This window comes from Entelurus aequoreus, linkage group LG24 (genome assembly GCF_033978785.1).
Source record: "Entelurus aequoreus isolate RoL-2023_Sb linkage group LG24, RoL_Eaeq_v1.1, whole genome shotgun sequence".
Lineage (NCBI taxonomy): Eukaryota > Metazoa > Chordata > Actinopteri > Syngnathiformes > Syngnathidae > Entelurus > Entelurus aequoreus.
Window position 1 is genome coordinate 6,075,454 of NC_084754.1, and position 16,141 is coordinate 6,091,594.

Genomic DNA, 16,141 nt, shown 5'->3' on the forward strand with positions numbered 1-16,141 from the left:
CGGTGTGGCACTTCCGTGTTTAGAGCGTCTTTTCAACGATAGTTTTGAAGCCTAAATACCGTCGTATTTCGCTTCATGCACCCTTTTTATTAACCGGTAAAATGGTCTTTATTTGCCATTTTTCCTCTACTCGCTGTTTCTTCTTGTGCGCGCTGACACACTCAACATGCTCCGCCGCTCTGTAAGTCACCACAGCATGCGGATGAAAAAAAATACTGGCATTTTTTAAAGGGAGTATATTTTCATTATTACCGTGGTACTTTATTAGTATCGCTATACCGTACAACCCGAGTATGTATGTATGTATGTATGTATTTACTTCTTATCCAAACTGTACTTTTGTATTAGTTCACCCATTCTCCTGCTGGCCACTAGACTCTCCCTAATTTTGTCTCAATATTTCCTGTTTTTCTCTTTAAGTACTTATAGCCTTTGTTTTACATCCTGTCTCTGCACGTCTTCCAGACTGTGCTCATCTGCTTCTCATCACTTATTTAATTCTTGTGTATTTATTCTCTCTGCTAGTTTTGCTTCGCTTGTAAAAACCCATCCTGGCGTGGGATAGATACAGCAGTGTTTCTTAACCATAGAGCCCCTAGAGGGCGACAAAAAATATCAGGGGCCGTACTTATCAAGCTTCTTAGAATTACTCCTAAGAAGTCTGCTAAGAGTTGACTTAAGAGTAAATAAGTTCTTGGCTGAAAGCTGCACTTAAAAGTTAGTTATCAAGCGTCTTACTCACACTTTCAGCGAAGTGTAGGACTGAATCTTAAGTGTCACACTCAGAGCTGAATTACGACATTACTATGTGCCGTAAACGGAATTTTAGGTGACGTCATTTCTGTGTCCATAGAAATGACCAATCACGGAAGGGAATCCGTTGTCTAAGAATAAAGAAATATCTTGGAAATATTTAAGTGGACAATGGGAGTGTATATTTTGACAATAAACTACAAAATAATACAAAACAAACTAGTCCCCGCCGGCACTCACGTTACCGCTCCCTCTCTTCTCTCGCCCACACACTCACTGACGTCACTCACCTCACGGCCACACACATACGCTACTCTCATAAAATTTTCTTTCCAATTCATTAATTAGGCAACTAATTTGAAACTGGTGTGGGTGGCTCTATATATACTAGCCCACTGCAGCCACATGCAGAAATCAACAAGGAATCGAAAAGTATTAAATCTGTGACAAAAATAATACCCGCTCTGTCTAAACGATACCGTTTGATCAGCTGCTCGTCATCAAACAAATCCAGGACATCGTTCCGCTCCCTGAACGTTCGCGCACGTCTCCCTCGCCTCAGTGCCATCCCCTGCTGGCAACTCCTAACCACTTAAGACACCTCTGAAGGTCTCTTAAATATCGTGGAGAGTAGGAGTGATTCTTAGACTTAAGAACGTTGATAAAAAGCTTTTATTCTTAAGTTTGAGAGTAGGACTAAATTTCGCAAATTCTCAGGACTTAAGTTTAAAATGGCACTCTAAGAAGCTTGATAAGTACGGCCCCAGATTCTCAGCTGTGGTCCTGTATGAGCCACAGCTGAAGTCATAGAGAAGTTTCTTAAGTGCAAAAATTATGACTAAAGTGGTGAAGCTGTATTTTCATTTGCACTTAATTCTTTTTTTAAGAAACACATATTTACTATCAATTTAATTACAACATATTTATTTTAGCACTGCAATTGTATGTACCGTATTTTTCGGACTATAAGTCGCAGTTTTTTTCATAGTTTGGCCGGGGGTGCGACTTATACTCAGGAGCGACTTATGTGTGAAATTAACACATTACCGTAAAATATCAAATAATATTATTTAGCTCATTCACGTAAGAGACTAGACGTATAAGATTTCATGGGATTTAGCGATTAGGAGTGACAAATTGTTTGGTAAACGTATAGCATGTTCTATATGTTATAGTTATTTGAATGACTCTTACCATAATATGTTACGTTAACATACCAGGCACGTTCTCAGTTGGTTATTTATGCCTCATATAACGTACACTTATTCAGCCTGTTGTTCACTATTCTTTATTTATTTGAAATTGCCTTTCAAATGTCTATTCTTGGTGTTGGGTTTTATCAAATAAATTTCCCCCAAAAATGCGACTTATATGTTTTTTTCCTTCTTTACTATGCATTTTCGGCAGGTGCGACTTATACTCCGGTGCGACTTATACTCCGAAAAATACGGGAAAATTTATTTTTAATCAGTTTTTATGACTCCTATCGTTTAAACCGTCTGACCTAAGCCTTGATAATAACCTTTGTGATTAACACATGCTTTCATATCATTTCACAAGGTTGTAAACTATACTTAAGTTAGATATAATTACTGAATACGAGTAAAATCAAGAGTAAGTCTTCTAATTCAGTCAGTGTTAATATTTGAGTGGGACCCGGGCCCCTCTGTAGTGGAAAAGTTGGGCTCTGAAGTCAAAAAGGTTGATTATAAAGGATGCACAATGTGGATATCACCATCATGGTCTGTGTTGCAGGTGTTGATCTCTTCTTGGTGGCGGTGCACGAGCTCGGTCACGCTTTAGGCCTGGAGCACTCGGACAATCCCGACGCCGTTATGGCTCCCTTCTATCAGTGGATTCACACACACAACTTCACGCTGCATGCTGATGACATCCAGGGAATACAGTACATATATGGTGAGACACACACACACACACACACACACACACACACACACACACACACACACACACACACACACACACACACACATTACCGTATTTTTCGGACTATAAGGCGCACTTAAAATCCTTTCATTTTCTCAAAACTCGACCGTGCGCCTTATAACCCGGTACGCCTAATGTGCGGAATAATTTTGGTTGTGCTTACCGACCTTGAAGCAATTTTATTTGGTTCATGGTGAAATTATACGTGTGACCAGTAGATGGCAGTCACACATAAGAGATATGTGTAGACTGCAATATGATTCAAGGAAATAACACAAAAATGTTATGTTACATTAAAATATAGAACATTACACACGGCGCTCAAAAATCTATCAAAATGTTTTAGCACGACTTTGGTAAGCCATGAAGCCGCACCGGTTGATGGATTGTACTGTGCTTCAACATACGAGTATTATTATGGTGTGTGTATAAGGTAAGACATTATCTGGCGTTTTGTTTTGCAATATTATGCAAAACCAACTTTTCTTACCTTCTGGTACCTGCTGATCTGTATTTGGGATCTGCATAAATCCTGAAAATTTGCGTATGTCCGTATGTAGTCGATAAGCTTCTTCTTTTTCTCTACTTGTTATGGGACATTCATCCTCCGCTGTTGCCATTTCTGATATAAAGTAGGGAAAAGTTCTTACTTATATCTGTCAGTAAACCCGCCATGAAAGCGCTAAAACGTACCGGTGTAGTGAGTTTACATTATTCACCCAAGGAATTTAGTTATTAGAGTTCCGGTCTGACTTTTTTTCACGTGAGCCACGGATGAGGAGATGCTGCTCCGTTATTGATTGAAGCAAAGTCTGAATGTCATTAAATCAGTTGGCTCCATCTTTTGACACTTCTTCAACTCCCGTTATTGCACGCTACACCGCTACAACAAAGATAACGGAGAAAAGACGCTGCCGAAGGTGAGCCACGTAAATAAGACCGCCCACAAAACGGCGCATCCTGAAGTGACTGTCAGAAAGCGGCTTGAAGATGATCTGTAAAACATCATCTATGCAACATTTTGACCAAAGAACCACCATTACATGTTATGTAGACCACAAGGAAGGGTTTTATATTGAGAAAAAAAATCGTAATAATATCACCCCTTTAATGCGCCCTATAATCCGGTACGCCTTTTGTATGAAAATAGACCTGACTAGACCCGCTCATCGGCAGTGCGCCTTATAATTCGGTGCATCCTATGGTCCGGAAAATTCAGTATACAGTATATTATGTCTGCAGTCAGACCGCCTCACCTCTTTTAAACACTCTTAATGTACATTTTACATTTCAGTCCGATATAGTAAATATCAAGAACACCATTCGGGTCGGAGAGATGGTTTGTATTTAGGCATATGTATTTTGATAGTGTGTGTGTATTACAGTGCATACTGACAAGTGTAAGAGCAAAAGAGCGGATTTTAGGAAAAAAATCCTAAAAACTAGTGAAATCAGTGCATCTAGTTAATTTTTCTTGATAAAAAAAAATCCTAAATTAAGATTTGTAAATCTAGAAATGAGCAAAACCTTTAAGATAGACATAAATATTTTATTCTGAAAACAATCATTATTCAACTTGCAATTTTTAAATTAAGCATCCTTGGGATGTTGCAGAATATTTAAAAAATTTTTTCTGTATGGGGAAAACCAAAATATGTTATTGGAATATTTATTTTCTTAATTTCAAAAATGTTTACACTAGAATAGACAAAATATAATTATTCATGCTAAAATTAACCTCTAAAGGCTTAGTGGCCACATGCGTGGACAGCACCTTTTAGCTCTTATTTCCAAAATTGTGTACACTACTGAATTGGGGTCTTACGCCGATATATGGACACTTATCCTGCTATCTGGTGGTGTCAGAAAAGTATAACATACAATGGAATTTGGAAAAAAAAAGTGTAAAAATAAAAATTTGCATGTCACTACACAAGAAGTACACGTTTGTGTACTTATTTAAAAATATGAATTTTAGTTTTTATTCTAATTAGGGTCCAATAAGACCAAATAGCAAAGAGAAATAAAAAAAAGCATGTAAACAAACAGCTTGGGCTTTAAGAGGTTAAGATGATGTCAATGACTTAAAACAGCACAATTTTAACATGTAACAAGCCTTGTGAAAAGAAAAACAAACGTTTAAAAATGTGTAAACAATAGTATAATGTAGTATTAACAACTACAATAGTTTTATAAAGTAATGTAATAATAATGTTCACCTTTGAGAGTGGACATCTACAGTACCTCCTTCCAGCTGATTCTCCGTCAAACACACCATCAGCAGCTTTTCCCTATTTTCATGGATCCATGTCCACATTAAGATATTATATTTTTCAAGTTTCAACTTATTATGTAGCAGTGTTTTTGTCTCTTAGCAACCGGTGGCACTGTTTATTTCCAAAGTAGTCCGCGTCGAAGAAATGAGCTGGGGCGTTAAATGGAAGAAACATTGTCTTTGAGTAATGGAGAGGATGATGTTATGAAAAAGGTTTTCAAATGCCACCCACAAGCTCCTGGAAACCACGTCTTGTACTTCTTTCTCTTCCAGGTCCTCCTCTCGCCACTCAGGCCCCTCCCAAGTCTCCTCCGTCCTCCGATGGCTATCCTGAAGCTGAGTCAACCACCGCTCCTCCCGAGGATGCCAAACCTGACATACCGAACCCGACCGAAAGAGCCCCGCGTGTCCCGAGCCAGCCTGAAATAACCCCTGGCACGACTCCCCGCCATCCCGACATCGTCACAACCGCCCGTCCTGATCCTGTCACCCCGCCCATCAGAAAAGACGTTCCCCTTCCTCCGCCTACCCGGCGGCTTCCCAAGCAGCCTGACAACGCGGCCCCTGACATCTGTGACGGCGACTTTGACACCGTCACCTTGCTGAGGGGAGAGATGTTTGTGTTCAAGGTGAGAAATGCACAATTTAGACCAGGGGTGCCCTTTACGTCGATCGCGGAGGGTGTGTCAGTCCAACGCCAGCCAGGCATTAAAAAAATAGTCCTAAAAATTTGCGATCATAAATCTTCACTAAGACGTCCCTTTTGTCACTTGATTGACATTCACGGCACCCGAGGGTCTTGTGAGATGACGCTGGCTGCTGCGAGATCATTATTAAGAAAAAATGACCGACAGGAAGGCGAGAAACACTTTTTATTTCAACAGACTCTCGCGCCGTTGTCGTGGGAAATTCTGTATCCCTGAAATATTGTGTATCTCCTACCGCGGGAGCGCGCATGGGGGCGGAGCTCTGTGACTTGTTTAGACAGTGGCAGAACTTCTGTGTTATTAGCGATGTCAAGGATTATAAATATGTATCCCTACTAACTTTTTTTGTGATTAATAACAAGAGTCCAAATTCACAAGTTTTGTTGTTGATGATGCTAAGTATCTACAGAATCAGACACATGATGTTAGTACATCAATTCAGGAACATAGAGGGGGTGGCACATTTTATGGCAGCACAGAAATATGCTGAAATATTATGCATACCCTACTACCGTAATTTCCGTACTATAAGCCGCACCAGCTAAATTTAGGGGAAAATACAGATGGCTCCATATATATATGCCGCACCCGACTATAAGCCGCAGGCGTTTTGATGGGTAATTACCGTAGTACAGGGGTCACCAACGCGGTGCCCGCGGGCACCAGGTAGCCCGTAAGGACCAGATGAGTAGCCCGCTGGCCTGTTCTAAAAAATAGCTCAAATAGCAGCACTTACCAGTGAGCTGCCTCTATTTTTTAAATTTTATTTATTTACTAGCAAGCTGGTCTCGCTTTGCTCGACATTTTTAATTCTAAGAGAGACAAAACTCAAATAGAATTTGAAAATCCAAGAAAATATTTTAAAGACTTGGTCTTCACTTGTTTAAATAAATTCATTATTTTTTTTACTTTGCTTCTTATAATTTCAGAGAAAAAATACAACCTTAAAAATGATTTTAGGATTTTTAAACACATATACCTTTTTACCTTTTAAATTCCTTCCTCTTCTTTCCTGACAATTTAAATCAATGTTCAAGTAAATTAATTGTTTTTATTGTAAAGAATAATAAACAAATTTTAATTTAATTTTTCATTTTAGCTTCTGTCTTTTCGACGAAAAATATTTGTGAAATATTTCTTCAAACTTATTATGATTAAAATTTTTAAAAAATATTCTGGCAAATCTAGAAAATCTGTAGAATCAAATTTAAATCTTATTTCAAAGTCTTTTGAATTTCTTTTAAAATGTTTGTTCCGGAAAATCTAGAAGAAATAATGATTTGTCTTTGTTAGAAATATAGCTTGGTCCAATTTGTTGTATATTCTAACAAAGTGTAGATTGGATTTTAACCTATTTAAAACATGTCATCAAAATTGTAAAATTAATCTTAATCAGGAAAAATTACTAATGATGTTCCATTATTTTTTTTTTAAATTTTTTCAAAAAGATTCGAATTAGCTAGTTTTTCTCTTCTTTTTTTCGGTTGAATTTTGAATTTTAAAGAGTCGAAATTGAATATAAACTATGTTTCAAAATTTAATTGTCATTTTTTTCGTGTTTTCTCCTCTTTTAAACCGTTCAATTAAGTGTAAATATCATTAATTATTAATAACAACATAGAGTTAAAGGTAAATTGAGCAAATTGGCTATTTCCGGCAATTTATTTAAGTGTGTATCAAACTGGTAGCCCTTCGCATTAATCAGTACCCAAGAAGTAGCTCTTGGTTTCAAAAAGGTTGGTGACCCCTGCCGTAGTATATAGGGGTTCCTGCTACCACGGAGGGGATTGTCGGGACAGAGTTGACTGTTTGGGAACGCAAAGCGTCCCATTTATTAACAATAAATCTTTCAATCATTCAATCAAACTTTCACATCTTTGACATGGCGAACAGCATTCGTGCAGAGTACAAATAATACAACGGTATTACCGGTAGTCGGTCTTTAATCATTGTGTCATCGTCTTCCTCCTGCGTACTAAAACCACCGAAATCCTCTTCGTCGGTGTCGGAGAAGAACAGGTCCAAAATGGCGTCGTCAGCCAAGTCAAGGGTACGTGAGCAGCTCTATTTCCTTCTTTGACAGCCAGATCAATTGCCTTTAACTTAAAAGCAGCATCATATGCACTTCTCCGTTTGTTTTCCATATTGAGGGTGTTTGCATGAACACTTCCTTCGCGCAAACTGTCGCTGACGCTCTCCTACTCTTTGTTTTGCTCTCGGTAGTGCGCGCCCCTGGTTACCGTAAGCCGTAAAAAAGCCGCACCGTCGTAAAATCCGCAAGGACCAAAACGAGGGGGAAAAGTAGCGGCTTATAGTCCGGAAATTACGGTAACTTTTTTCGTAATTTATAAAATGAGCCCAAATTCACAAGTTTTGTACAATGCCAAATCCGTACATGTAATCCACATGTTAGTACAGGCCTGGGCAAATTAAGGCCCGGGGGCCACATGCGGCCCGTTGAGCTTTTCAATCTGGCCCGCCGGACATTCCTAAATAATTGTTTTAGATGTTTAAGATGGAAAGTGTGGCTGCCATTATGATGTGCAGTGATGTTTTCTAATGACCGTAAGTCTTCAACTATACTAAGTCTTTCAATGCTTGGAATCTACATGATATACTAGTTACTGTATATACCAGGGGTCGGCAACCTTTACCACTCAAAGAGCCATTTTGGCAAGTTTCACACATTAAAGAAAGTAATGGGAGCCACAAAAATGTTTTTAAAATTTAAAATGAAAAACACCGCATACCAAGCTTACATGCTTTGTGCTATGTTAACCAGGGGTCTCAGACACACGCACCGGCACGCACTATAATGTGGGAATTGGATGTTAGTGCAGCCCGCGAGTTTTGGATGAATGTCGCTTGCGTCACACTTGCCAACCTCTCAATTTTTCCCGGGAGACTCCCGAATATCAGAGCGTGATGACACTGCATTTGGCGCCCTCTACAGTCTGCCCAATCAGTGTACCTGCTCGACCACAAGTGGAATGCAGCTTTAGCTTGCTCACGTAAGAGACAGCAAGGCTACTAAATCAGCAGCCACACATCTTACACTGACGGTACCAATACCCAGAATCCCATGCAGCCCTAACTCTTCCGCTCAACCAACCACGAAGAGGGGGGGGGGGGGTTGATGTGTGGGGGGATTTGGTGGTAGCGGGGTGTATAATGTAGACCGGAAGAGTTAGGACTGCATGGGATTCTGGGTAATGGTTGTGTTGTGTTTATGTTGTGTTACAGTGGGATGTTCTCCAGAAATGTGTTTTTCATTCTTTTTTGGTGTGGGTTCACAGTGTGGCGCATATTTGTAACGTAACAATGTTGAAGTTGTTTGATACGGCTACCGTCAGTGTAAGCTGTGTGGCTGATGAGTAACTATGCTTTGCTGTCTCCTGTGTGAGCAAGTAATAACAACATGCAACATGTGGCTGGCCCTGGCATGCTGTAAGTAAATGCTGTAGAGGACAATTACTGCAGTGCAATTAGGGCACGCCTTTTATATAGTAATTAGAGTGTTAATAGTATTATTTTTCCCTGGGAGTAGTCTATGAGAGACACTGACATCCATAAGTCTCCTGGGAAAATCGAGGGGGTCGGCATGCATGTAGCTGAGCCGCATCAGAGTGGTCAAGGAGCCGCATGCGGCTCCGGAGCCGCGGGTTGCCGACCCCTGGTATATACTGTAGTTATTGGGGCGGTATAGCTCGGTTGATAGAGTGGCCATGCCAGCAACTTGAGGGTTCCAGGTTCGATCCCCGCTTCCGCCATCCTAGTCACTGCCGTTGTGTCCTTGGGCAAGACACTTTACCCACCTGCTCCCAGTGCCACCCACACTGGTTTAAATGTAACTTAGATATTGGGTTTCACTATGTAAAGCGCTTCGAGTCACTAGAGAAAAGCGCTATATAAATATAATTCACTTTACTTCACTTCACTTCACTACTGTGGTCATCTAATTAGTTACTTTGGTATGAGATATCTCAGATTGTAGGTGGGTTTTTTTTTTACACGGTCATATTTCACTATGTTCGTTGCATTTTGGTTGTGTTTCGGTTGATTGTAAAATATGTTGTCAATATTTAGTGTTTTATACTTCATAGTTAATATTGTACATTCTTTATTTTCATGTACATTCTGGGTGTCTCATTCAGTAAAAAAATGTCAAACTCCATTCCGTTTTTCAAGGCGGTCTGTCATAACGTTTTTAGCTTTCGATCATTATTGTGAGGTTTTGTATTAGGGTTCCTAAAAATAGATATACCGGTCCCAAGACACATTTTTTTAAAATCTAAATCTGGCCCCCCCCAGTCAAATAATTGCCCAGGCCTGTGTTAGTACATAGCTTTAGGGACATACATGGGACACATTTTCTGGCATAAAATACGTGGTTTTTTTTATAACATGGAATTAAGTCTACACTGTAGTCTGTGTTCCCATTATATTGGTGTTATTTTTAAATTTATCAGAAGATTACATAAATAATAAACCAAATTACAGGATGTTATTCATGTCATTTGCAGAAAATAGCAGGCTGATTAACCGATTAAAGTACAACACAACCCCGAAGGGAATAAGCGGTTTAATTGATTGATTGATTGAAACTTTTATTAGTAGATTGCACAGTACATATTCCGTACAATTGACCACTAAATGGTAACACCCCAATAAGTTTTTCAACTTGTTTAAGTCGGGGTCCACGTTAATCAATTCATGGTATAAATATATACTGATGTAGTAAATGGATGGATGGATGGACGTCATGTACGGATGATCAAAAGCATTTATTTGGGTAGGAATGTCACATGTTACATCAACAGTCATACTTGCCAACCCTCCCGTTTTTAGCGGGAGACTCCCGGTATTCAGCGCCTCTCCCGATAACCTCCCGGCAGAAATGTTCTCCCGACAAACTCCCGGTATTCAGCCGGAGCTGGAGGCCACGCCCCTTCCAGCTCAATGCGGACCTGAGTGGGGACAGCCTGTTCTCACGTCCGCTTTCCCACGATATAAACAGCTTGCCTGCCCAATGACGTCATAACATCTACGGCTTCTAGAGAGTAGAGTGCACAACTGCCCACACAACAAGGAGACGAAGCAGAAGAACGAGGAAGTTACAGACATGGCGACGCCGTCGACGAGCAAGATGAAGAAATACGCTTGCAAGTTCCAAAACGAATGGAAACAAGAATTTCAGTTCATCCAGGACAGTTCGAAGGGGAAGGGGTATGTAATTATGTTGCCTGTACATTTAGTAGAACAGATTTCTCCATTGAACACGGTGGCCGAGTCATGAATGGAGGAGAAGTTAAACAGGACAATACTGCCATCTACTGGATAGCCCCCAGAACACTGAAATTCAAGTATTTATTTTATTTATATGTATAATAAAATAAATATATATATATATATATATATATATAGCTAGAATTCACTGAAAGTCAAGTATTTCATACATATATATATATATATATATATATATATATATATATATATATATATATGAAATACTTGAGTTGGTGAATTCTAGCTGTAAATATATTCCCCTATTAACCACGCCCTTAACTACACCCCCAACCACGCCCCCCACCCCCCACCTCCCGGTATCGGAGGTCTCAGGGTTGGCAAGTATGCATCAACATTTTTGACAATCAAGGATTGATCGTAATAATCCACATTTTGTATCATTGACATCGCTAATAACACGGATGTGCTGCCGCTGTCTGAACAAGGAGCAGAGCTCCGCCCCCGTGCGCGCTCCCGCGGCAGGGGATACAAAATATTTGAGGGATACAGATTTTCGCACTACACCGTACGTACCTGCCGTCAAAACTCTAAAGACCGACCGCACAGTTCCTGTCTTCACAATAAAAGCCCTGCTTCATCCTGCCTGCGCTAACAAAATAAGAGTCTAAAGAAACTGGCGTGCACAAGCTAGCAAGCTATGGAGTTTGCCGCCAATGTATTTCTTTTAAAGTGTATAAAAAGGAGTATGGAAGCTGGACAAATAAGATGGCAAAAACCAACCACTTTCATGTGGTATTGGACAGAAAGGAGGACTTTTTTTATCCTCCATTTAAAAAAGTTGATGTTATCCCAACTGTCTGATTCCAATCAATGCAAGTCATCAGAATCAGGTAATACACCAACTTATATTCTTGTCTTCATGAAAGAAAGGAATCTATATGTGCTAAACATGCTTGTATTATCATTAAACACCTTTAACTTGTTAACAAAAATGTATCTTTCATAAATAAATAAATATAAATTATATATATGAATGAGGTAGATCACCTCGACTTGGTCAATTGAAAAGTAGCTCGCCTGCAGAAAAAGGTGTGGGCACCCTTGGTTTAGATCGACAAAGTTCAATTTGGACTGACTAACAAACACAACAGCGATTCAAGGGGGACTAGATGATGTATTGTTTCCTTTACTTCTGCACGCAGGGTCGCTGGTTTTGGCGAGTTCGTCGGAACCGCGTCCTGGACAACTATCCCATGCCGATATCGGTCTTCTGGGGTGGTCTTCCGAGTGATATCGACGCCGCTTATGAACGCCACGATGGCAAATTTGTCTTCTTCAAAGGTATGTTCCCACCGTGATCGTCCTGACTTTCATCAGCATGGTCTGTCACGCTCGACCGATGCCTGCCTTTTTTTTTCTCGACGATCGACGGTGGCCGACAGAGACAAACGCACTGCAAAGTACAAAACACACACAAACCGCCAAAAGACGTGCAACTTCACAAAACGACAACATCCAGTGGAAATACGATGAAACATAAATTAGCTATGGCGGGCCAATTGGGACAAAATTAAACAAATAATGACTTAAATGTGTGGGCAGCACGGTGGAAGAGGGCTTAGTGCATGTGCCTCACAACACGAAGGTCCTGAGTTCAATCCCGGGCTCGGGATCTTTCTCTGTGGAGTTTGTATGTTCTCCCCGTGACTGTGTGGGTTCCCTCCGGGTACTCCGGGCTTCTCCCGCCTCCAAAGACATGCACCTGGGGATAGGTTGATTGGCAACACTAAATGGTCCCTAGTGTGTGAATGTGAGTGTGAATGTTGTCTGTCTATCTGTGTTGGCCCTGCGATGAGGGGGCGACTTGTCCAGGGTGTACCCCGCCTCCCGCCCGAATGCAGCTGAGATAGGCTCCAGCACCCTCTGCGAACCCGAAAGGGACAACCGGTAGAAAATGGATGGATGGGTGGACTTAAATGTGTCATTCATTTATTTTAATTACATACATGTGTATTAAGTGTCTCATTAATGTATTTGATGTAAAATGATTAGTGCTTTTCTCTGTTTACATAGTGAAACCCATGGTCTGAGTTACATTTAAACTAGGAGCAGGTGGGTAAAGTGCCTTGCCCAAGGACACACCGACAGTGACTGGGATGGCGGAAACGGGGTACGAAATATAGGAAAAAACACACACTCTCCAAAAAAACGTAATAAAACAAAAATAAAGAGGTGCACGGCAAAAAGTGTACGTAAAGAAAAAGCAAGACCAGCAACACTTGTGTCCTTCTAATAATTTTAATATAAACTGCGCTACAAAACACAGACCGGTTTCGACAAAGTCTTCGTCTGTGTGCAATTTCCAACAGGAAGTGAAGCGCTTAAATAGTCACAGCTGTGGTCAATCAATTGATATATTAAATCAAGAACAACTTCAAAAATGAAAGTGCACGAATAATAGACAAAATAAAAACTTTTACAAAATAAATCAAAACTCAGTACAGTATCATAGGAAAATTAAAGCTGCAAGCAGCGATGGACGGGACCGACTTTGAGGGGTCATAAAATCTAAACCGAAGCAGTAATTAAAACTCTTTCATCAACTTTTATTCAGAAGGGTTCAACCTCTCTCCTGTGCTAATTTGAAGCCGACACGACAAACGCGCTCAGAGGAGATAATGTTTGAAAAAAAGTGACTGTTTTTACTCAACTTTTGTTTTGAAGGGGGAATTGCAAACTTCCTGTTGATTTTTTCTGGGGGTTGTGAGTGAATGAAATCTAGGTCTAAGTGAGACCTACATAGAGGTTTTTGTTTCATGTCTCTATGACATTCCTACTGGGAGTTACAGGCAGTTTTGTCTGTGTTTTCTTCCTAGGGGGCGCTAGAGTGTAATTTTGAGTTTTGGTTTTTTGATTAGATCGCAATTTTCACCAGTCCTGATGTGTGTGTCCAATTTGGTGAGTTTTGAAGCATGTTAAGGGGGTCAAATTACAGCTCAAAGAGGCGGCGGTATAATAATAAAACGCTAGAAATACAATAGGGTCCTCTGTCCCAAAACGACTCGGTCCCTAATAAATAAAGCAATAAAAAAAACATAATTAGGATAAATAAATAAAAATCGAACCGACAACCCTCAAGTTGCTGGCACGTCCGCTCTACTAACCGAGCCACATCACTTCATTAAAGGCCTACTGAAATGAATTTTTTTTATTTAAACGGGGATAGCAGATCTATTCTATGTGTCATACTTGATCATTTCGCGATATTGCCATATTTTTGCTGAAAGGATTTAGTATAGAACGACGATAAAGATTGCAACTTTTGGTATCTGATAAAAAAAAAAGGCTTGCACCTACCGGAAGTAGCGTGACGTAGTCAGTTGAACATATACGCAAAGTTCCCTATTGTTTACAATGATGGCCGCATGAAGTGAGAGAGATTCGGACCGAGAAAGCGACAATTTCCCCATTAATTTGAGCGAGGATGAAAGATTTGTGGATGAGTAAAGTGCAAGTGAAGGACTAGTGGGGAGTTGAAGCTATTCAGATAGGGAAGATGCTGTGAGAGCCGGGGGTGACCTGATATTCAACTGGGAATGACTACAACAGTAAATAAACACAAGACATATATATACTCTATTAGCCACAACACAACCAGGCTTATATTTAATATGCCACAAATTAATCCTGCATAAAAACACCTCAGTGTTTGTTATGCTAGCTCCTAGCTCCTCTGCTAGCTCCTAGCTCCATAGAACACGCCAATACAATTCAAACACCTGATCAACACACACAATCACTCATCCCAAAAGACCGTTTACCTAACCCAAGGTTCATAAAGCTTATATATTTTTAAAAAGTTACGTACGTGACGCGCACATACGGTCAAGTTATCGAATGTTTAGCAGCAAAGGCTGCATACTCACGGTACCTGATATTCAGCTGGGAATGACTACAACAGTAAATAAACACAAGACATATATATACTCTATTAGCCACAACACAACCAGGCTTATATTTAATATGCCACAAATTAATCCTGCATAATAACACCTGCGTGTTTGTTATGCTAGCTCCTAGCTCCTCTGCTAGCTCCTAGCTCCATAGAACACGCCAATACAATTCAAACACCTGATCAACACACACAATCACTCAGCCCAAAAGACCGTTCACCTAACCCAAGGTTCATAAAGCTTATATATTTTTAAAAAGTTACGTACGTGACGCGCGCGCACGTACGGTACGGTACGTGTTATGCTAACTCCTAGCTCCTCTGCTAGCTCCTAGCTCCATAGAACACGCCAATACAATTCAAACACATGATCAACACACACAATCACTCAGCCCAAAAGACCGTTCACCTAACCCAAGGTTCATAAAGCTTATATATTTTAAAAAAGTTACGTACATACGCAAAAAAAAGCCAAAGCTGCATACTCACAGTAGCACGTCTGCGTCTTTGTCATCCAAATCAAAGTAATCCTGGTAAGAGTCTGTGTTGTCCCAGTTCTCTACAGGCGTCTGTGTATCCAAGTCAAAAGCCCTCCTGGTTAGAGTCTCTGTTATCCGAGTTCTTCCATCTTGACTGCATCTTTCGGGAATGTAAACAAAGAAGCGCCGGCTGTGTACTGTTGTGGCTGACTACGTTCGAAAAATACGTCCATTTCGCACCGACAACTTTCTTCTTTGCTTGCTCGGCTTCCTTCTCCATAATGCAATGAACATGATTGCAACAGATTCACGAACACAGATGTCCAGAATACTGTGGAATTATGAAATGAAAACAGAGCTTTTTCGTATTGGCTTCAATGTGGAAGGCATACCGTGTTCGCCGGGCTACGTCACGCGCATACGTCATCCTCAGAGGCGTTTCGAACCGGAAGTTTAGCGGCAAATTTAAAATGTCACTTTATAAGTTAACCCGGCCGTATTGGCATGTGTTATAATGTTAAGATTTCATCATTGATATATAAACTATCAGACTGCGTGGTCGGTAGTAGTGGGTTTCAGTAGGCCTTTAAGTATCGACTTCATTATTTCATTCATGATTTCATGATTTAATTGTTAGATTTTTTTTTTCATGGATTAATGACACATATAAGTAATTATTCAAACATTATGTTCAATTCTGTTCCATTTGGCCCTCCATAGTTAGCATGTTACTAGGACGTAAGCCCGACCAGTGGCGTCAGGTCTGGGAGGGGTTTACAAA

At 40.2% G+C, this 16,141-nt stretch overlaps 1 protein-coding gene across 1 annotated transcript in view; it reads left to right on the top strand.

Moving 5' to 3' along the window:
• LOC133641944 (matrix metalloproteinase-15-like) overlaps window positions 1-16,141 on the top strand; it is a 49,257-nt gene that overhangs the window by 15,920 nt on the left and 17,196 nt on the right. The window contains exons 5-7 of the mRNA XM_062036089.1: window positions 2,509-2,670; window positions 5,249-5,604; window positions 12,132-12,270. Coding sequence (XP_061892073.1) covers window positions 2,509-2,670; window positions 5,249-5,604; window positions 12,132-12,270 — 657 coding nt within the window. The remainder of the gene's footprint in view (window positions 1-2,508; window positions 2,671-5,248; window positions 5,605-12,131; window positions 12,271-16,141) is intronic.